Below are 22,601 nucleotides of genomic sequence, written 5' to 3' on the forward strand. Positions count from 1 at the left end.
AGGTTTAACAAATGACTCAAAGGAAAGCACAGAGTTCAACAAGCTTATTAATTTATTATGCTGTGAAGATAGAGAAAGGTTGAACTCAATACTGCAACAGGGAATGGTTCAATTATATTGAACCAAGCTTTGTAATGAAAGGTATTTTCTCAGAATTCTCAGATTTCAAATACAGCTTGCTACATTACAATTAGGCTTCATCCTTCAAAGTCATTTCAATAATATCCCAGTAACAATATTACCAAAGATCACAAATAACATCACCCTTTCAATAAAAGATCAAAGGGAAAAGAATGCTCAGAGGCAAAGCTGGAAGTCCTCAGTTGTGAGTGCCTTTCACAGCCCTAGGTGACAAGAGCTTCAGAAACTCTGTAGCTTCACATCAAAGTCACCAGCACCAGGACACAGATTGTCTATAAGTCTATTTAAGTGTTTAAGAAAAAGACATATGCAAAAATATAAATATGTTAAAAGTAAAAGAATAGAAAAAGATACACTAACACTAGATAAAAGAAAGCTGGGATGGATAATTAATATTTAGGTAAGGTGGCAAAAAATATTACTAGGAATAAAGAAGGTGATTCCATATGAAAGGGATCAATTAATCAAGGGGACATAACAATCATTAGCATTTATGCCCCTAATAATACAATTTGAAACAACATAAAGCAAAAACTGATTGAACTGCCAAGAGAAATAGAAGAATTCACAATTAAAATAAAAGGTTTCAATATCCCTTTCTCAAAAATTGATAGAACAAAAGTAGGCAGATAATCAGCAGGGATACAATAGATGAGGAAACTTACTGAGGCGGCAGCTATGTTCACTGTCCTGATCATGGTGATGGTATGAATATGCTAAAAGTTATAGTAAACTTAAAAGTAAGTGCAGTCTAATTTATGATAGTTATGCCTCAAAGCTGTTTAAAAACAGCAACAATTTTGGGGTGCCTGAGTGGTTCAATCAGTTGAGCGTCTAACTCTTGATTTCTGCTCAGGTCATGATCCCAGGGTTGTAGGGTCAAGTCCCATATTGGGCTCTACACTGAGTGTGGAGCCTGTTTAAGACTCTCTCTTTCTCTCTCTCCCTCTGCCCCTCTCTCCCGCTCCTGTGCACCCTCTTTCTAAAAAATATATATATTAAAAAAGAATAAAAATGGCAACAATTTTCTAACTTGTATGAATTGAGCACTAAAATATTCAGTAGAAAAGAGTTAAGTCCAAAAGGGTGTATATAGCATGGTACTTTTTTATAAAGCAGGAAACAGCTAAAATAAAATTATACTTTTTAAGAACAGACCTAGGTGCAAAAACAAAACTATGATGGAGACAAGAGCAAAAGGGAGAAGAAGGGAGGGAAACGATATAAAGGGACATATCAGGCGGCACTATCCAAAACGAGGTTTGCAAAATTAATACCATACAAAAATAATATTTAAGGAGAGAGGCATGAAATAGGAAAGAGGGACCCTTCATATTTTTAAGAGGTAAAATTCATCAGTAAGACAAAAATTATGTAAATAGTTGTAATCATGATAATAAAACATTGTGATATACATATATATAGAATGATTTTTAAAACACAAGAAGACATGTATAAATAGTAATAATAGTATACTGGCAATCTTTCCATTTTTGAGAAAAGGGTATTAGTGAGCAGAAAAAATAGGTATGAAAAGTGAGAATATTTGCATAACAATGAGCAAATCTGATCTAATATATATTATATATACCCAAAGAGAGAAATGTATTCTTAATGTTTTACAGCGTATTAAGCCATAAAGAAAATCAATAAACTCTCCAAAGTAGAAGCCTAGATAAACCATACACTCTGATCATAATGTGACAAAAGTTGAAATTAAAAACAAAGAACAGGACTCATTTTAGCATCACATAGTTTAAAACTGAAGCAATGCCCAGAAGATTAGTCTGGTCCCTATACAGAATGGCAGTCAAATCCATGAATCACTTCAGACTTTTAAATGGTACATATATACCCATACTCATAAAACAAAAGGCACTGCCACCTCTCTAATCCATAACCTTGGAAATACCTTTTTGTTTAAAAGGAAATAACTGTAATTCTAAATTGTTGGAATTTTTTAAATTTTGTCATTTTAAAATACTTTTAAAACCCATTAATTTAGAAGCAAAATAAGCTTACTAAAACATGTTTAAGAGTTAAATGAAGAAAATGAACGCTTAACTAAAGGACACATAAACAAATGCAAGGCACAAGTAGACAAACATGTTGCTGGATGGAAAGAAAATATATTTAAAAGATGCCTACTCTTGCCAATTTAATGTAGAATTCCACAGCAATGTCAATAAAAATTCAAACTGGATTTTCTTAGTTTAACAAGTTAATTGCAGAGGTTATGTACAAACTGAAAAGCAGAGGAACAGAACAGCCAAGTCAATTTTGAAAAAATAATAAAGAAGAAAAAAAATCTACACTACTAGGAATGGAAGCAAGAAAACAAAGAATACTATCTCTCAATATTTGGAGAAAATAATTATTAAGCCACAAATCTACACCCAGTGAAAATATCTTTCACAAGCAAAAGCACTAGAAACAAACAAAAACATAATTTCCTACCAGGAGATACTCACTAACCTGAGTGGGGGATACACTGATAATTGTTTTATTATTAGTCTACAAATAATAGGAACAGAAAGCAACAGAAAAAAAGGAAAAATCCAGTATTTGGATTAAAGGCATCAAAGGATACTGCAATAAATTTAAAATAAAAGAATTAAGAATATAATTGGCCAAAATATCCAAGTTCACTATGATAGACATCTATGGTGGCACATGCATTAATTTACCTAATTTAACCATGAACAAAAAATTATGGACACAGAAGATTCCTGAGCAACATGGGCATGAACATAATTGCCATTGTTGTAGTTCTTTATTTTTTTTTTAAATGTTTATGCTTTTGTCAATATTACCCACAGACATGATTTACACAGTCAATGGTTCAAAGAAAGTAGTTTCCCACCGCTCTCCCACTTCTTTCTCCAATCCAGGCACAATGGTTTTAGTAGGTTATTTTATCTTTCTTCTCTATATTCCTGAATATATGTTTGCATTGCCACTTCTTCATTTTCCAGTTTTAGGATTATCTACTGATTTCTCAGCATGCAACATAAGGATTTAGTTCTATTCCCAGAGCCTGGCGTCACTACCCACACTTTATAGCTTCTGTATCCCCTCCATCTTTCCAAATATGGAGAGACCAGGAAATAAGTGTTATCTCATTATCTAGGTGACAGAAATACGGGGTTTATTACACTCCTTTATGATGCTGAAATACTTTGTAATCTAAAACAAATTTTTGAGAGACAGGACCAAATTTTGGGATTGTGAAAATTTTGTTTTACAACTTTGTGATTTTCCTGACACAACAGATGTGCCTCTAAAGACTGCAAGAGAAGTCAATTCACAAAATAATTATTACTAAAACTCAATAACTCTGATCAGAGGTCTGCTCTTCTATAAATATTTACTTTGGAACTAATATGCTGGCCATTGAATTTCAGATAAAGAACCTAATAAAGTCCAAATTAAAATAAAAGCATTTAGGGGCACCTGTGTGGCTCAGTCAGCTAAGTGTCCAACTCTTGCTTTCGACACAGGTCATGATCTCACGGTCCCATGAGTTCAAGCCCGACTGATGGGCTGATGGCATGGAGTCAGCTTGAGATTCTCTCTCTCCCTCTTTCTCTGTCCCTACCCTGCTTGTACTCTAAATAAATAAATTAATTAATTAAATTAATTAATTAAAATAAAAGCATTTATAATCAATTATTTAGTAAGGAAAATAAGAATTATGTAAATTAGGCAAATAAAATGTTAAACTCATCAATTATTCTTGTCAGAGTGAGAACATTCCTGCTTATAAACTCCTATTAATAAATCCATTATTTCCGGGGCACCTGGGTGGCTCAGTTGGTTGAGCATCTAATTTCAGCTCAGGTCATGATCTCAACAGTTCATGGGTTCAAGCCCCGCATCGGGCTTCAGATTTGTGTGTGTCTCTCTCTGTCTCTCAAAAATAAATAAACATTAAAAAATATTTTAAAAATAAATCCTTTATTTCCTTTATCGTTACAATATGAAATTATCATATTATGGATTTCAAGATTACGCATGTATCAAATTTCTATATAAAGAAGTACATATTACAAAACTTTGAGAGAAGTAGAAGCAGCTTGGGTTATATAAATATGCCTCACTACAACACTGTTTCTGATCCTCTATCATGCAACTGAAAGAAAGCAGCTGCAAAATAGTCATCACAATTGCTTTGGTCTTTTAATGTCGCCCATGGTGATGATTCTGCGACTCCTCACAAATGACACACAAAAGCCAGATGAAAATGTATTAGTCTGTAATCTGTAGATGTGTAAAAGTAGTCACTATTTTAGACATCCCAAGCCACCATGATCTTGAATAAGAGTTTAAGGAGTTTAAGAGTTTATGTCTTTTAAAAAGCAATAATGTTTAGATATTTAATCAACTTTGTAAAGGGAATGGGTATCAGCTACAAATAACAGCCAACATGTTACAACTTAAACACTTAAATATCAGGTTGGGACACTCCATTCTAATTTCCAAATAAACACATGCAAAAAGGAAAAAATAGTTTTAATTACTATAAGCAAACTATAAAATTAGATAACTATCATATTGTAAACAAAAAGCAGCACATATTATAATACATATGGACTCATGCAGAGAAATACAGTTGAAAATGGCTTTTCACATTTGTATAGCTATCTAAGGGTCACAAAATAGAGTTTTATCAAACACTAGAGAGCTTAAGTATCTAAATTGCAGGCATTTGCTACTTATTTGAAATTACATTTTATTTATTTTTTTAATGTTTATTCATTTATTTTTGAGAGAGAGAATATGTGAGTGGGGGATGGACAGAAAGACACAGAACCTGAAGCAGGCTCCAAGCTGTCAGCACAGAACCCAATCAATGCAGGGCTCAAACCCACGAACAGTGAGATCATGACCTGAGCCAAAGTTGGATGCTTAACCAACTGAGCCACCCAGGTACCCTTGAAACTGCATTTTAAAATAAACCAACTGTGTTTTAAAAAAAAGGTTCATGGAAGAGAATTTCATGTAGTTGTAATTTACCAACCCAACGACAGAGAATCTTGAAAAAACTGTAAGAAAACTACAGTTCTGATTAATGATCAATTTTTCTAAAACTGAATGTTAACTAAAAGAAAACCAATACAGAAAAGAGACTGTGATTTTTTTTTAATTTTTTTAAGTTTATTCATTTTTCAGAGACACAGTGAGACACAGCACGAACGGAAGAGGGGCAGAGAGAGAGGGAGACACAGAATCCGAAGCAGGCTCCAGGCTCTTAGCTGTCAGCACAGAGCCCGATGTGGGGCTCGAACTCACAAACTGTGAGATCATGACCTGAGCCAAATTCCGATGCTCAACCGACTGAGCCACCCAGGCGCCCCGAGACTGTGATTATTAGCAGGAAAAGTGCAATGGTCAAATAACATCAGAAAAGGTATGCAAAATGGACATCAATAAAGTAATATTTCAAAATTATGAATGTGATGATCTATTTTAACTTTCTTAGCATATGGCATTTGCCCAGTTCAACTCTGCTAGAAAGGTGGTTAGAATTTGTTCTAAAATAAATACAAGAAAAATACACTCTACAATAATCAACTTTAGACATATAAAACAGATAAATGCAGCAAAACAATAGGTTTATAAACCAAGTTAATCGCCTGAGATTTAACAAATTTATTTATCTTGCCCTTTAGCATGTCAATAATGAAGCCTAGAGAATTCAAACCATAGTATTTATTCCACAGTAAGAAGAAAATTCCCTTTTCCAACCTTAAGGCTCAATTGCTTGGTTAGAATGAGGAGGAAGGAGTGGTTAAAGGAAATTTTATCTCTTTCCAGCCAAAACATTTTGAAGATAAAAGGAGGGGGAAAAAAAAGTTTTAATGTGTATCCCAAGGGGGATAATATGTTAGCTAAGTGACAGTAATGCCCAAAGTATAATTTTGATTCTCAAAAGAAACAGTCTCTCCATCTGTCCCTGTCACCAAATAGGTCTATTAGTATGGCCTTGCTAGGTGGTCAGGAAGAGGTCTTGTGTTTTAGCTTTCCCAAAATGTTCTTAGTTCTTATGTGGTATGAACACTGTGGTAGAAGCCAGTAGGCCTGTCAGGGCCAGAATGAAGGTTATGGCAAAGACTCGGAGACATATGGGCAGAGAAGACTGAGGGGTGACCTGGTCAGGAAGAGGCAAATAAATGGCTGATGCTCCACTGTAACACTAAGTGGAAAGAAGAGATCAAGAGTTCACCAGCCACTGTTCATGATTGGTTTACTAAGTGAACAGGTAAAGAAGGGTCTCACACTGGAAATCAGAAAAGAAAGAAGACATCTGGTAGAAAGACCTCAACTTTTCCTCTTAATATGGGGTCAAGTAAGCCATACTCTTCCTCCAATACACATAGATGCTATCTTAAGGAGATAAGCAAGTAGATAGGGGCTAAGGATTGTTATTCAAAAGAGGCTAGGTACAAACTAGAGAAACTGTTTAAATTATTGGATCAAACTAAGTTTAAAACAAACTGGTTACCTACTTCAAATTTTTCCCTTAAACCAATGAAGAAGACTAAATCAGCACGGATAAATAGCTACATGCCTCTGCACGCCCGCGTTCCGATGTGGTGAATTTACCACCATAAGAATTCTAAAAGTTGGAAGAATTATATGTTAACAATCAGCTATATATGTGTGTTAACATACTGAATACATACACATGTTCTCTCTCACACACACATTCTCTCTCACACATATACGCATATACCACAAAATTTTTCCCATCCTATTAAAGAGAAAATAAAGGCAATGGAAGCTATATCCTACAAGAAAGGGTAAGGTATTTTTAGATAATTTCTCAAATTAACTTAAAGTGTACCCAACTGAGGTACTGGGGGAAAAATATTTATTCTAAATGAGTCCCAGTTTGTTCATTTGACTTGATTTTCTGTTGAGAAGCAGACAAAATGCTTTCCTAACATGATTACAAAAAGACAACAAATACTTCTGGCTTCTACAAACAAAGGTAAGCAAGGCAAGGAAATGAACCAATCTGTTAGGAATTATCTATTATTTCCTACACTGTCATCAATTCTAGGAGATATCTAGGAGACTTCTTTCACCTCAACACCAGTGCACTCTGGCAAAAGAGATCAGCTTATATTTCATTAAGTACAGTAATGTCTTCATGTTTTTGCTAACTTAAAATATCATTTTCTTTCAATCACCTAATTTGCATAATTTTTCCAAGCTGAAATACTAATTTGGGATTCATAAAATCACATTTGGTTGTAAACATCCAATAAATTATAGTTAAGATCCTTCATGAAAGTCCTTTTTATACATCCATGAACCAAATGAAAATAAAATTTACTTAAGTACACAGGTTAACAAACACACCAAGGAGTCTCACAAACAGAAAAATATGGATTAAAAAAAAAAACCTTTTTAACTTCATTCTCTATATAAGGTTGGATGTACTTTATTCAACATTCACAAAAATCACTATTAGCTTCTTTAGATATTGGTGTGAAAAGAGGATGACTCGGAAATCAGAGGTTTAATTAAAACTTATACTTCATTATTTCTCTAGCAATGTATAAAAACTAAATTTTGGAATGTATTTAAACTAGCACCCATTTGTTTTGACCTTCAAAAATTAGTTACTTTTAACACCTGGATTTTAAGACAATGAAAGAGAAAAAAAATCAAACACATAACAGCTCTTTTTGTGAAGTTTCAAAAAAACAAGAAAAATTTCCCAGTCAAATTACAACAAAAACACAAAACATTATACCTTTCTTGCCAGGCAGCTACCTATTACGTTTAACAGGCTTAAAAAAAAATGTGTCAAAGATCAAGAGTAAGTTATCTGATATGTCAAGTGCATAAGGTCAAAGGTATAATTTTATTAGGTCAGAGGTGGTATAAATAAAATCTTACATGTCAAGGAAGAAGGGTCACAGACAAGGTGTATATAACATAAAGACATCACAGATGACAAGTAATAACTTTAAGTAGAACAAGTATGTTTACTACAGATACCTCCACTGATTAAAAATGAAACTTCCATGTGAGTAAATATAAAACTGCCCTACTATATCACATAACTCATATCCTATATCGCATGTTTGTTTTCAGGAAGAAAGGGCTATAACCCAGAAAAACTACATGAATTAAGTGAGAACTTAAGGAAAATTTAATTCCTTTCAACTGAAATAGTATAAAAAAATGAACACATCAACCAAATCTCAAATCACAACAGCTAAACATCAGGCTATGCTATAAGAGCTACAAAAGTTAGACAATACTGCACATTTTTCTTTCAAATTGCATGAACTATTCTTTCCTTATCAACTTTTCTCACTGAAGTAAAACACATAAAATTTAGATTTCAATTTATATAACAGCAACATTCCAGAAAATGTTTAAATAATCTGTTGTAAATTAAATAATACAGTTTTTTAATTAAGAGAATTACAAGTAATTTCTATAAATGGAAAATTTTCATTTGTAATGGAATAATTAAATTCTAATTAAAGAAAGCAATTTAAGATTTTTTTCAAAGTGGCACGCACATACACATGACTCTTGTTCTAAACAGCAAACTTAAAGAGTGAATGGGGTAAATTATATGAATGATTCAAGTAAAATAAAAAAAAAAAATCCTTACTATTCACTCTTAAAATACTCATACAATTTGAGTAAAAGACAAAAAATTATTTGAGATAAACTAAATAGATGATTAATTACATGTTTTATTAGAGGTACCTAAAGCCATTCAGCAGAAGCTCTCAGTTCAACTCAGCTCAATGAGCTTTTATTAAATACCTTACCATGTGTCAAGCATTATGTCAAACAATGTGTATACAGGAATTAAATATTAGGAGACTTCCAATTCCAGCCACAGTGGACTGGCTTATACTGACTGGATTATCTCCCAACTCAAAACGTTTTATAAAGTATACCAAATATCAATTTGAAGGCATTACAGTACAGCCAACAGAGCCAGAACTTGAGAGACCGTTATCCCTAACAGAAAGGAAGCACATGAGGTAAGCTCCACATTCACTCTGGATTTTTCCTCGAAAGGCTTATACCAATTTTTGGCATGGAGACACTGCAAACTAAAAGTAGCAGCCTTACTGAGCTGAAGAGACAGAATTTGGTTTAGAGCTGCCAAAGCCATTGGAGCCTGGGGGGGAATATCCTCAAAAGGAGGAAATCATAGAGAAGTAAGCCCAAATAACTATGTGCAATTTCCCATCAAGTGCTGGTCATACCCAGAAACTCAGGAGAAAACAGTAGCTTCAGTCCTCCTACCAAGGTAAGATTTATTGATTTATTAAGAACCAACCACAGACTTACTCCTGCTTCCTGACAGCATCCAATCCAGACCAAAGCTTCAAGTCCTCGAACTTTCCCCTCCCCAACCAAATCACCTAGCACAAGCCCAAATCCTATAATAAGCCCTTTCTAACACCTTATTGAGAAGCTCCATAATTCCCCACAGTATACATTTTCCATTCTTTAATAAACAAAACCCTATTTTACTCAACTACAAATATATTCCTGAATGTCTTCACCTGGAGAGCACTGATAAAAAGCTAAGAAAAAGAATGAACTACAACTTCACATAAACATTTAAGATCAATCACAGAGTTAGGGATAGGTGAAAGTAGCCAGACACAGAAAGTACATACTGTATGATACCATTTAAAGAATGTTCCAGAACAGGGAAAACTAACTGATGGTGTAGACTAGTTACCGCTTGGGGACATGTCTGGGTTGGAGCATGAGGGAGACTTCTGGAGTATAAGAAATGATCTATATCTTGATGTGAGTGAAACATATGTAAAAATTAATCAAGCTGTATACTTGAGATTTGTGTACTCTATTAATATACGTTACACTGGGGAACAGGAGTTAAACACACACATGTATGTATATACAGTTACTGCTCTCATTAGAACCATAATAACTTTTCCTGGGCACCTTAAGAGATACTTCACAAACATGAATGTCTCATCTTTGGGTAGCTCTAGAAATTTGCTATTATAAATAGAACCAACAAATTCATAGATTAGCAATGTCATCCATGTCTAGATAACAATTGAATGTAAAATATTTCTAAAAATATTCATACAAATCTAAATTCCACTGTAAGCAATTATAGGTAGATAAATAATGCATTTCCAAAAATTTCTAAACACTGTACTCATAAAATTATCAATTTACATGACATTTATATTGTTAATTATTTTCCAAGAAATGCAGGGATTCACTAAAGAATTCTTTTGTATATTATTAAAATATCAAAATACTATGACCTTTTTTTACAGTAAAATTGTTCTTATTTCTGTTTCTTGTTAAACTGTATACTAAATTTTAGTATATGCACTCAAAGTGAGCACTAAAATGTATACTAAATGACATATTTGTATACTATATTTTAGTAGTTATTAAATGTTAAATATAATTTTAAATAATCACAACCGAACATGGAATTCTTTATAATATAGGACATACTGAGTTTTCAATAAATATGTGGAAATGAACAGAAGTAAAGCTTACCACTTCTTCATCTGAAAGTTCACGCCCTTGAATGCTGCTATTCTCTCTTACGGCTTGCTGGTGTTTTTTTCCTTTAATATGGCTAAAAAGATACACCTCTGAAGAGATCTAAAAGCATAAAATCAAAGCAATTGTAATCAACATATAATTATATCTAATTATATATTCAGGCCAGTATATTATATGCATGTTGATATCACACTAGCCTTTACATACTAGGCTAAAAATATTTTCTTTAAAACACAACTCTGAGAATCCTCTAGAAGATACATAAGAAAAATCATGCCATTGTAACCAACCTTAACAGGATATCATTTCTTCTAAGTATCAGAGTTCAAATTTCAAGACTGAAAATGCCTTTTTCTTTTTTGATTCCAGTACCCAAAAATATTGCTTGGGCTATCAATTAAGCAGGTATATATCCATTTTAGCAGCAATTGCATTACTCTGGCACTTTGCGCTGATACACTTAAATGCCAATGCTATTTTTATACTACTTACTTAGCATAAAAATCATGAAAGAAATCCACGGTTTAAAATCATATGAATTTTAAAAGACCGGGAGAATATATTTCCATAGTTTAACAAACTTTAGTAATAAATCATATCATCACAATATTAGTAATGACAACCTACCAGGACATTACAGAGGGAACACTGCTTCTTTCTTTCATAAGGAGTCAGTTTGGGGGCATAATCAGTATTTGCATGCCGCCCACTGCTTAACTCAGCAGCTTTTTCTTTTCTTTGTTCAATCTGTTCCATGTGCCTTCGAATGCTTTCATCATGCTGTGAATGAAGTCAAAGCGTGAGAATATAAAAATGATGCAAATTATACGGAGAACTTAAAAAAACAGTATTTCCATTAAAGTTTCTACAATAATAGAAGAAATGTCTTCATTCAATGTTGACCTGAACACTAAGAATAAGAATTTACATAAAGCCCTTTAATATCTCCTACATGCACAGTAACGTCTCTTAGAGTGTGCTTCTTGGAACAACACCATAGGATATTGTAAGTGCTTTGTGGAAAAGGTTCTATCCGCAAATAAATTTGGAAAACACTACATTAAAGCAAAACAGGTTTTTAACACTGAACTATATGGAGCCTGTAGTATGTCTCTGTGCATTGTGACTCAATAAACCTAGCTCATACTAAAAAACGTTTTACACACTTAATTGACTACAACACACTTTTGAGAAGCACTTCTGGGAACACACTTTCAGAAATGTTGACCCCTACGTAAAGACCAAGCACATCCTCATAGCAGACAAACCCCAACATGATGCAGACTTCTACCACACCAACTCCACACCACCATTTCTGGTTCTCCACACCTCCAGTGACTTACCCCCAAAACAAAAAACATAACCAAGCTGAAAAAACACAATTCCAGAATTCTGACTTAACACTCATACTTTTTCATATGATTGGAAATGTCATCCCACCCACCTACCTATTCTCCTACCCATTCAAGATTCAGCTCAGGAGTTATTCTCTAAAATTTTTTCCTGACTTCTGAAATGCTTCATATCAAACTCAGTGTCCTCATCCATACTTTCATAGCACTCCAAGTCCATATGGAAATTATCTGTTTAGCAACTGATTCTCACACTACATTAAGAGTTTCTTGGAATTTAGAATCATGACTTACTCATCTCATTAACCCCACGTCTACTAGAAGGCCTAACAGATTTTTGGTACATTAAATTTTAGTGAATGATAAAGTCCTGTGATAAAATATGGCCCTCTACCTTATGGAATGTACTATCTCTGTGAGGAGACAATGTATAAGTAATTGTTACACAGTGTAAAATATACTGCTAGAAACTGTATTACTAATGGTAAAGATTTTCTAGAAAATAGTTTATCATAATTTCCCAAGTTACAATCGCACAATTCATAGGCACTGAAAATCAAGTGAAACTAATTATACTAATCATTTTTTGTTTATTTGTAGATAATTAAAAAGTATAACTATCAGAAACCAAAGAGTAATGCCTTCAAGTCACTAACAAATTGGTTAGTAAAAACAGGAAAATTAAAATTCCTTTAATTATTCTCATCATTTTATCATATTAAAATAAATTTTTCAGACAGTTGAATTAGAACGGACCAAAACCAAATCATGGAAGTCTTATTAACCAAATATTAAGAATACAAATTAAAATTTTATACAATTCCTTAAATAAAAGATTTAATCTCATGTGCCATTGAAAGCTTTAAAATTTCAAATTGAAATATATACTATCCTTACCTTAAGCTGAATTTTTTTTTGGAGCTCTTCCATTGCTTCTTGTTGAGCAGCTGTGAGTGCAGCCAATCGCTCTTCCCTGTCTCTGTAAGAAGATAGTAAAAAACGATAAACTCAACTGCTTGGAGAATCGAACTTCACGAGGTTAAAAATGATTAGGATACATAGGCTTATATATTCTACAGAATTATTATTTTTTAAATTATTCTTTCTGAGTGCCTATGTCCCAAATACACTGCTCAATAAATGTTTAAAAAGCAACACAAGTTTTCAGTTATAAAAATAGGTTTCTGGGGGCATCTGGGTGGCTCAGTCAGTTAAGCATCCAACTTCAGCTCAGGTCTTCATCTCATGGTTCATGAGCTCCAGCCCACATTGGGTTTTCTGCTGCCAGCATAGAGCCTGCTTCAAATCCCTTGTCTCCCTCTCTCTCTCTGCACCTCCCCTGACAGCACTCTCTCCCTGTCAAAAATAAATAAATGTTAAAAAGAAATTTAAAAATAATAGATTTCTGGACACAGACCCAGGTATGGATTTAAATACTAACTACCACTGGAACTCTCATTTAAATATGGCATGTTGAGAGGGAGGAGTTAAATTGGCAACAAGTAGGGAGATCCTAAGCTTGTCTTGTTCCTCCAAAACACTAAACAGACCTCACAATGATTTGATAAAAATCATTCTTAACACCTAAGAAATCAACCAGAGGTCTAAGAAAACAAAAACTGCAAGTCTACAAGTAGAAAAGCAACCACCTTTTGGAAGGCAGGAGGTGCAGAGAGTGGTCTTGGGGGAAACATAGCTGTGGGTATAGCAGTGGGGAGGGAGCCTACTTACGGAGGCTATCGCAAAGTATTATAAGCAGTGGAGTGTAAAATCTGAACTTGTAGAAGTCTGCTACAGTGGAGGAATTGCCTGGCTTAAAGGTGCCCGAGTAGGAAAGCAGGGAGGAACCCCAGAAGTGACAGCGTGGTCTGAGGATCCCCTCGGTCACAAAAAGGACAGGTGGGGCAAAGGTGCTGCACTATATCCAGGCACAGGAGCAGAATAAGGGCTGAGGGCAGCAAGCAGAGTTGTTGGTGTTCTGCTACATTTTGACATAAACCCTGAACTGCTACAGTCCTGCCACTGTTTTCCTCCCACAGGCCAGCAAAAGCATTCCAAGGCCCTCCCCCAGAAAAAAAGCAATGGTCCATGCCTCCAGAGTCCCTAAAATTTGGAGTTCTGAAACTCAGTCATGGGCCTGAGATAAAGAAGCTAGGACACAGGTAGAGTGAATGCAGGGTTCTGACAGAAACAGGGGTGACAAGAGGGGTGACTGTTCTTCTGTGAGGGTTCCCCTGAAGAGTAGGAGGCATTATCTTTCAGCTCTGGGGCTAGAGAGGGGAGCACAGCCATATTCAACTCACCCATCAGCATGGAGAGCCCTCAGGGAGCAAAACTATATCAACTAGCAGAGGCCAGAGCCATTTACACCAAGCCCCACCCCCATGCCCTGAAGGCACATTTCCACTGCAACAAGTCAGCCTGAGAATCAGCACAACAGGCCTCTTCCCCAGAAAAACAGCATAAGCAACTTGCTTGCACCAAGTCTATGGATCAAAAGCTTGAGATCTAGGGGAAAAAAGATCTAGCTTGCTGTTTACTTTCACTACCCTTTGATCCAGCAATGGCACTATTAGGTATTTACCCAAAGGATACAAAAATACAGATTCAAAGGGGTATATGCACCCCAATGTTTATAGCAGCATTCTCAACAATAGCATATTATGGACAGCCCAAATGTCCATCAAATGATGAATGGGTAAAGTAGATGTGGGGTTTGTGTGTGTGTGTGAGACACACACACACACACACACACACACACACTTGAATATTAGCCAGCAAAAAGAATGAAATCTTGCCATTTACAATGACATTGATGGAGCTAGAAGGTATTATGCTAAGAGAGATAAGTCAAACAGAGAAAGATAATTACCATATGATTTCACTCACATGGAATTTAAACAACAAAACAGATGAACATAGGGGAAGGAAGGGTGGGGGAAGAAGATGAGAGAGGGAAACAAACCACAAGAAACTCTCAATGACAGAGAACAAACTGAGGGTTGTTGGAGGGAGGTGGGTGGGAGATGGGCTAGATGGGTGATTCGTATTAAGGAGGGCACTTGTGCTGAGTACTGGGTGTTGCATATAAATGATGAATCACTGAATTCTACTCCTGAAACCAATATTGTATTGTATGTTAACTAAAATTTAAAATAAATAAAATAAATAAAAAATACACACGGCATGTTGAAAACATATTTATTTCTGTTCCCTTCCAAAAAACCACAAGAAATGAATAGAATAGGCATAAACTCACAAAGACAAAAATAACAGGAAAAGAAACAATCATAAATTATGAGACATACAAAGAAGCATGACCAGGCTTTGAAAAAATCAGTCAACTAGGGGCACCTGGGTGGTTCAGTCAGTTAAGCATCAGACTTCAGCTCAGGTCACAATCTCAGTTTGTGAGTTCAAGACCAGCATTGGGCTCCACACTGACAGTGTGGAGCCTGCTTGGGATTCTCTCTCTCTCCCTCCCTCTCTCTGTCCCTCCCCCACTTATGCTTTCTCTTGTACTCTCTGAAAAATAGATAAACTTAAAAAAAAAAAAAAAAAGAAAAGAAAAAGCAGTCAATTGAAACTGTCCCTGAATGAGGCCATATGCTGTATTTAGTAGACAAAGACTACAAAACAGCTGTTACAAATATGTTCAAAGAATTAAAAGAAAGTATGCCAAACTAAAGAAAAATATTATGGCAATGATTCAACAAATAGGGAATCTCAACAGAAAAATAGAAAGTTTTTTTAAAAACCTTTCCAATAAAAGAAACCAAGAATCCTTAAACAAATGGATGATTCCATATGAAATAGCTCCCAATGTCCAAAGCTGGAACAATTTGAGTAACAATATAAATAATACTGGTTTACAGCACAATGTATAATTTTATAATTATATATGTATATATATATGTATATATATAATATATATAAGTCCACACTGACGTTAAAAAAAAACATTTAAATGAATAAATAGGAGAGAATAGACAACTGTCCTGTACAGAAAAATTATAAACAATTAACGTAGGAATTCTTCCCTCAAGGAGGTAAAGAATAATTCCCCACCTTTTCAGCATGGCCTATGCTTAGTGGCTTGCTTCCACCGGGGACAGCATAGAGAAATTTTTAAAGTAACAATGGAGAAACCTGACAAACACTAGCTTAGCCAAGTGATCAAGGTTAATAAAATCAGTGATAAGTCCAATTGATAGCATGAACCTCTGACATGTTACAAATGGTAATTCACAGTCACGTCTGTGCTCTTCTTCCCCAAAAGCTATAACATCAATTTCACCATAAGAAGAGCATCAGACAAGTCCTACCTGAGGAACACTCTACAATATACCTGACCACTACCTAAAACTGTCAAGGTCATCAAAACCATGCAAAGTTTAAGAAACTGTGACAACTCAGAAGAGAAATGACAAATATCTGAACAAATAATGGCCAAACACTTCCCAAACTTGATATGTACAGAACAGAATAACCATGAAGACAATAAACCTAGACAAATCAGAATGAAACTGGTTACACACAGGCAGAAAATTCTGAGAGCAGGAAGAAAAAAACAACTCACCATATACAGAGGAAAAACCAATATGATTAATGGCTAACTTTTCATCAGAAAAAAACAGAAGTGGGGCGCCTGGGTGGCTCAGTCGGTTGAGCGTCCGACTTCACCTCAGGTCACGATCTCACGGACCGTGAGTTCGAGCCCCGCGTCAGGCTCTGGGCTGATGGCTCAGAGCCTGGAGCCTGCTTCCAGTTCTGTGTCTCCCTCTCTCTCTGCCCCTCCCCCGTTCATGCTCTGTCTCTCTCTGTCTCAAAAATAAATAAACGTTAAAAAAAAATAAATAAAAAAAAAAAAAAAAAAAGAAAAAAACAGAAGTCAAAAAATTCAAACTACTGAAAACAAAAAAGAAAAAAAACAAGAACTCTAAATAAATCTGCCAAAAATATCATTCAGAATGAAGGAAAACGCCAATGATACTTCAACAACAAAACTTTTTAAAAACAAAAACAAAATGAAGTCAAAATATTCCTAGATAAGTGAATACCAAGATAATTCAATGACAGCAAAACTCCCTTCGTAGAAAATACTGAAGAAAGGCCATCTAGCTAAAGAGAAATTATGCCAAAAAGTAACCTGAATCCATAAACAAAGAACATGAAGTACACCAGAAATGGTAAATATGTTAATTAGTATAAAGGAACTTATAAATGTATTTTCTCTTTTATTCTAATTTCTTTGAAAAATGTGACACTACAGAAAGAGATAATTCTATCACTGGATTGTTGAGTTTACCACATGTATAGATATATGTGACAATGACAACACTAGAGGAAAAGGATATAGACCTATAGTGGAACAAAGTTACTCTATCTTACCAAAATTAAGTTCGTTTTAATCAAAAGTAGATTTTAATAATCTACTTCTTTACTTTGTATTGTAGTAAAGAGAGCAACCACTAAGCAAACAACTAAAATAATAGTTTTAAAAATCAAGAGAAAAATTTAAATACACTAAAAAAGTATTAAGAAAAAAAGCAGTAGTAAGAGAACAAAAAAAACTTGAGATGTATAGAAAACAAGGATCAAAATAGAAAATATAAATGTAATTATATCAATAATTATATTCAATGAGAATGGACAAAACACTTTCATGAAAAAGCAGAAACTAGCAGACTAGATCAAAAAGTAACTTCAACTTTATTTAGACCATAAGAGACACAGGTTAGATAAAAAAGACACAAAAGTATGAATGTAGAAGGACAGAAAAAGACATTTCATGTAAACTATAGTCATGGCTATATTTAAAATAGAAAAAAATTGACTTTATAGCAAGAAATATTTTTTTTTAAATGTGAAAGAGGAACATTTCATAATGATGGAAGGGTCAATACCCAAGGAAGATATTATATGCCCCTAACATTGAGACACCAAAATACACAAAGCAAAAATTGTCAAAACTGAGAATATAAATAGACAATTCAACAGTATTTCAAAAGTATATGGAAGTCAATGAAAGTGATAACACCACCACCCAAAACCTCTGGGATGTAGCAAAGGCAGTCATAAGAGGAAAGTATACAGCAATCTAGGCTTTCCTAAAGAAGGAAGAAAGGTCTCAGATACAGAACCTAACCTTACACCTTAAAGAGCTGGAAAAAGAATAGCAAATAAAACTCAAAACCGACAGAAGACAGGAAATAATAAAGATTAGAGCAGAAATTAATGCTATCAAAACCCAAAAAACAGAACACATCAATGAAACCAGAAGCTGGTTCTTTGCAAGAATTAACAAAATCGATAAACCACTAGCCAGTTTGATCGAAAAGAAAAAGGAAAGGACCCAAATAAATAAAATGAAGAATGAAAGAGGAGAGATCACAACCAACACAGCAGAAATAAAAACAATAATAAGAGAATATTATGAGAAATTATGTGCCAATAAAATGGGCAATCTGGAAGAAATGGACAAATTCCTAGAAACATATACACTACCAAAACTGAAACAGGAAGAAATAGAAAATTTGAACAGACCCATAACCAGTAAGGAAATCGAATTAGTAATCAAAAATCTGCCAAAAAACAAGAGTCCAGGGCCAGATGGCTTTCCAGGGGAATTCCATAACAGTCTATCAGAAATTAATAAAACTAGACAGAAAATCAGTAAGTATACAGAAGCCTAGACAAAACTACCAACTAACTTAACTGACATTTAAAGAATACTCCATCCTGGGTGCCTGAGTGGTTCAGTTCTTTAAGCATCAGATTCTTGATTTCAGTTCAGGTCATGATTTCACAGGTTCATGGGACTGAGCCCCACAGATCCGGTTCTGCATTGACAGTGCAGAGCTTGCTTGGGATTCTCTCTCTCTCTCTCTCTCTCTCTCTCTCTCTCTCTCTCTCTCTCTTTCTCTGCCCCTCCCCCGCTCTCTCTCAAAATAAGTAAAACATTAAAAAAAAACAAAAACAAAAAACACTTGACCCAACAACAGCAGAACACAAACACTTTACAACAGCTTGTAGGACTTTCTCCAGAATAGTTTACATTCAAGGTCATAAAATAATCTCAATGAATTTAAAGGGACTAAAATTATACAAAGAATATTCCTCGACTACAAAAGATTTAATTATAAAACAACAGAAAATTGGGGATATATCACCAAATATTTGGAAACTAAGCATGATTCTAAATAATTCATGTATCAAAAAAATCTAAAAGATATTAGAAAGTATCTTTAATTAAAATTAACATATCAAAATTGATGGGATGAAGTTAAAGAAGTGCTGAGAAAAAACTTTATACCCTTAAATGTTTGAATTAGGAAAGTAGAAATAGGGGCACCTGGGTGGCTCAGTCAGTTAAGCATCCAACTTTGGCTCTGGTCATGAACTCACGGTTCATGAGTTCACGCCCTACCTAGGGCTCTCTGAGGACCCTGCTTCGGATCCTCCGTCTCCCTCTCCCTCTACCCCTCCCCCACTCACGCTTTCTCTCTCTCTCTAAAATCAACATTAAAAAATTTTTTTTTAATTTTTAAAATTTAAAAGGGAATGTAGAAATATATAAAATCTATCAACTAAAGATTCAACCTCATAAAAGTAGGAAAAGCAGAGCTAATGAAACCCAAAGTAAACAAAAATTAGGAATGAAAGAGACATCACTATAGATCATAGTGAAATTACTTATTAGAAATAATGAACTTTATAAATATATAAAAACAGAGAACTTAAATGGAAAGGTCAAATTCCTAATAAGACACAAATTATGAAAGCTGACTGAATAAGAAACAAAAAAATCCCAATAGACCATAAAATGCTAAATAGGTGATGGGTATTAAGGAGGGCACTTGTTGTGATGAGCACTGTGTGTTATATGTAAGTGATGAATCCCTTAACTAACCAGAATTTAATAAAACTTGAAACATGAAAAAAAAATGAGTTGGTAATTTAAAATCTCCCCCAAAAGAAAAATCCAAGCCTAGACAGATTCTCTGGCAAATTATATTTAAAAAAATAATGCTGATCCTAACACAAACAGTTCCCCTAAATAGTGCAAGAAAAACCACTTCCATCATATTCTATGAGGAATGAAAACCAAAGACATCATGAGAAAATTATACACCAATATCCCTCATGTAAATATCCTTAACAAGAAATTAGGAACATATAAAAATGAGTATACACCATGACCAAGTAGGACTTAACTCAGGCATGCAAGGTTGGTTTAATATTGAAAATGAATTAATGTAATAACTACAACATACAAAAAAACTCTGCACAATCCTCCTAATGGATGTGCAAAAAGAAAAAAAGCGCATTTATTTAACAAAACTCAGTCCATTCATGCTAAAAAGCACTCAACAAACTAGAAATACAAGAGAATTTCCTCAATCTAATAATGGGGATTTAAGAAAAACCTACAACTAACATCATTGGTAACAGGGAAAGACTAAATGCCTCACTACTAAAATTACGAACAAAGTAAGTATATACAATATCACAGCCTCTACTAAAATTATACTGCTGGCATGTAGCCAGTGCAAAAGACAACGGAAAAAAAAAAGACATTCATACTAGAAAGCAAGAAGTATAACACTCGTAATTTCCAGATGATGTGAGTCTATATGTAAAACATCCTAAGGAAAAACAACAACAACAACAAAAAGAAAACACCATCAAAACTAGTAAGAAAACTGAGCAGGTAATAAAAAACAAAGTTGTAAAATGAAATATATAAAAAATTGATTGTCTTTCTGTATACTAGCAACAAATACTACCAAAAATAAAATAATTCCAATCACAATGACTTCAAGAAGAGTATTTAGAATACATTTAAGAAAAAAAGTGCAAGACCTACAAATTAGAACTATAACTAAAAACTATAAAACACTACTGAGATAAATTAAAGGAGATATAGAGATATCATATTCATGGATCAGAATATACAATATTGTAAAGATGGCAACTCTTCCCACAATGATCTATAGATTCAAGGCAATTCCTACCAAAATCCCTGCAAGCTATTTTGTAGAAACTGGCAAACCTAAAACTTACATGAAAATACAGTTTTGAAAGAGACAAAGTAAGAGAACTTACATAGCATGATTCCAAAACTTGCTATGAAGCCACAGTAATTGACAGTCTGGTACTGGCATAAGAATAGAAATATACATATGAATAGAACAGCACAGATCCATAAATAAACCCTTACATGTATGACTAATTGATCTTGAACAGGTGGCAAGGCAATAAATGGTGAAAGAATAGTCTTTCAACAAATGATGCTGTGATAGATATCCATATGCAAATAAATTTAGATCTTTGTTTCATACCATACATAAAAGTTACCTTAAAAGGAAAAGAATACATGAACAAACAAACAAAATCAGAATCAGACCTATTAATATAGAAAACTGATGGCTGCCAGAAGGGAGGGATATGGAGAGTTGGGCAAAATGGGTGAAGGCTATAGGGAGATACAGGTTTCCAGTTACGGAATGAATAAGTCATGGGAATAAAAGGCACAGCATAAGGAATACAGTCAATGATACTGTAATAGTGATGTAACAGGACAAATGGTAGCTACACGTGTGGCAAACAAAGCATAATGTATAAACTTGTCAAGTCACTAAGTTGTAGACCTGAAACTAATGTAACACTGTGTGTCAACTACACTAAAAATAAAAGTCATTAAATTAAATAAAGTCACAAGAAAAATGGACTTATAGACCTAAATGTAAGTGCCAAACTGAAACACTTCTTGAAGAAAATATGCGAAAAATAATCTTTGTGATTTTGAGTTTGGCAAGATTTCTTAGATATGACACCAAAAGCTTCATACATAAAACAAGTTTGATATATTGGGTTTTATTAAAATTAAAACTTTTGCACTTCAAATAACTATTTAAAAGATAAAAAGATAAGCCACAAATTCTAAGTCATACCTGAAAGGATGGGAATCCAGAATATATAAAGAATTTTTACAATTCAATAATAATGAAGGACTCACTTGAAAAATGGGCAAAAGATATGAGTAGATGTTTTACCAAAGAAGATAGATGAATGGCTAATAAGCACATGCAAAGATGCTGAACATCAGTCATCAGAGAAATGCAAATTACAATCACAATGCAACAGCACAATATTCCAACTAGAAAGGCATACGTTTAAAAAACTGATCCACCAAGTGTTGTCAAGGCTTTGAAGAAACTGAAACTCCTTCACTACTAGTGGGTATTTAAAATGGTGTGACTGATTTTGGAAAAACATTTTGTAGTTTCTTAAAAAGTTAAACATACATCAACCCTATAACCCAGCCATCCATCTCCTAGCTATGTGCCCAAGAGAAATGAAAGCATATGTCCACAAAAAGTACTCATACACAAACATTCAGAAAAGCTTATTTATAATGACCAAAAAAGTGGAATAAACCCAAATTTCTATCAATAGAAAAATGCATAATTAGTATATGGATATATACTAATTAGCAATAAAAAAGAAGCTGTATGTACAAGTAACAATCTGAAGGAATCTCAAAATAATAAT

The 22,601-nt window shown here is 34.1% G+C and overlaps 1 protein-coding gene across 5 annotated transcripts in view; it reads right to left on the minus strand.

Moving 5' to 3' along the window:
- The window catches only part of SCAPER (S-phase cyclin A associated protein in the ER), a 518,574-nt gene that overhangs the window by 316,511 nt on the left and 179,462 nt on the right, over positions 1 to 22,601 (minus strand). For all 5 annotated transcript variants that reach the window (XM_042941318.1, XM_042941317.1, XM_042941313.1 and 2 more), the window contains 3 exons: positions 12,942 to 13,023; positions 11,320 to 11,472; positions 10,684 to 10,791 (listed from right to left, as the gene is read on the minus strand). In XM_042941318.1, coding sequence (XP_042797252.1) covers positions 10,684 to 10,791; positions 11,320 to 11,472; positions 12,942 to 13,023 — 343 coding nt within the window. The remainder of the gene's footprint in view (positions 1 to 10,683; positions 10,792 to 11,319; positions 11,473 to 12,941; positions 13,024 to 22,601) is intronic.

Source organism: Panthera leo, chromosome B3, assembly GCF_018350215.1.
Source record: "Panthera leo isolate Ple1 chromosome B3, P.leo_Ple1_pat1.1, whole genome shotgun sequence".
Taxonomy (NCBI): domain Eukaryota; kingdom Metazoa; phylum Chordata; class Mammalia; order Carnivora; family Felidae; genus Panthera; species Panthera leo.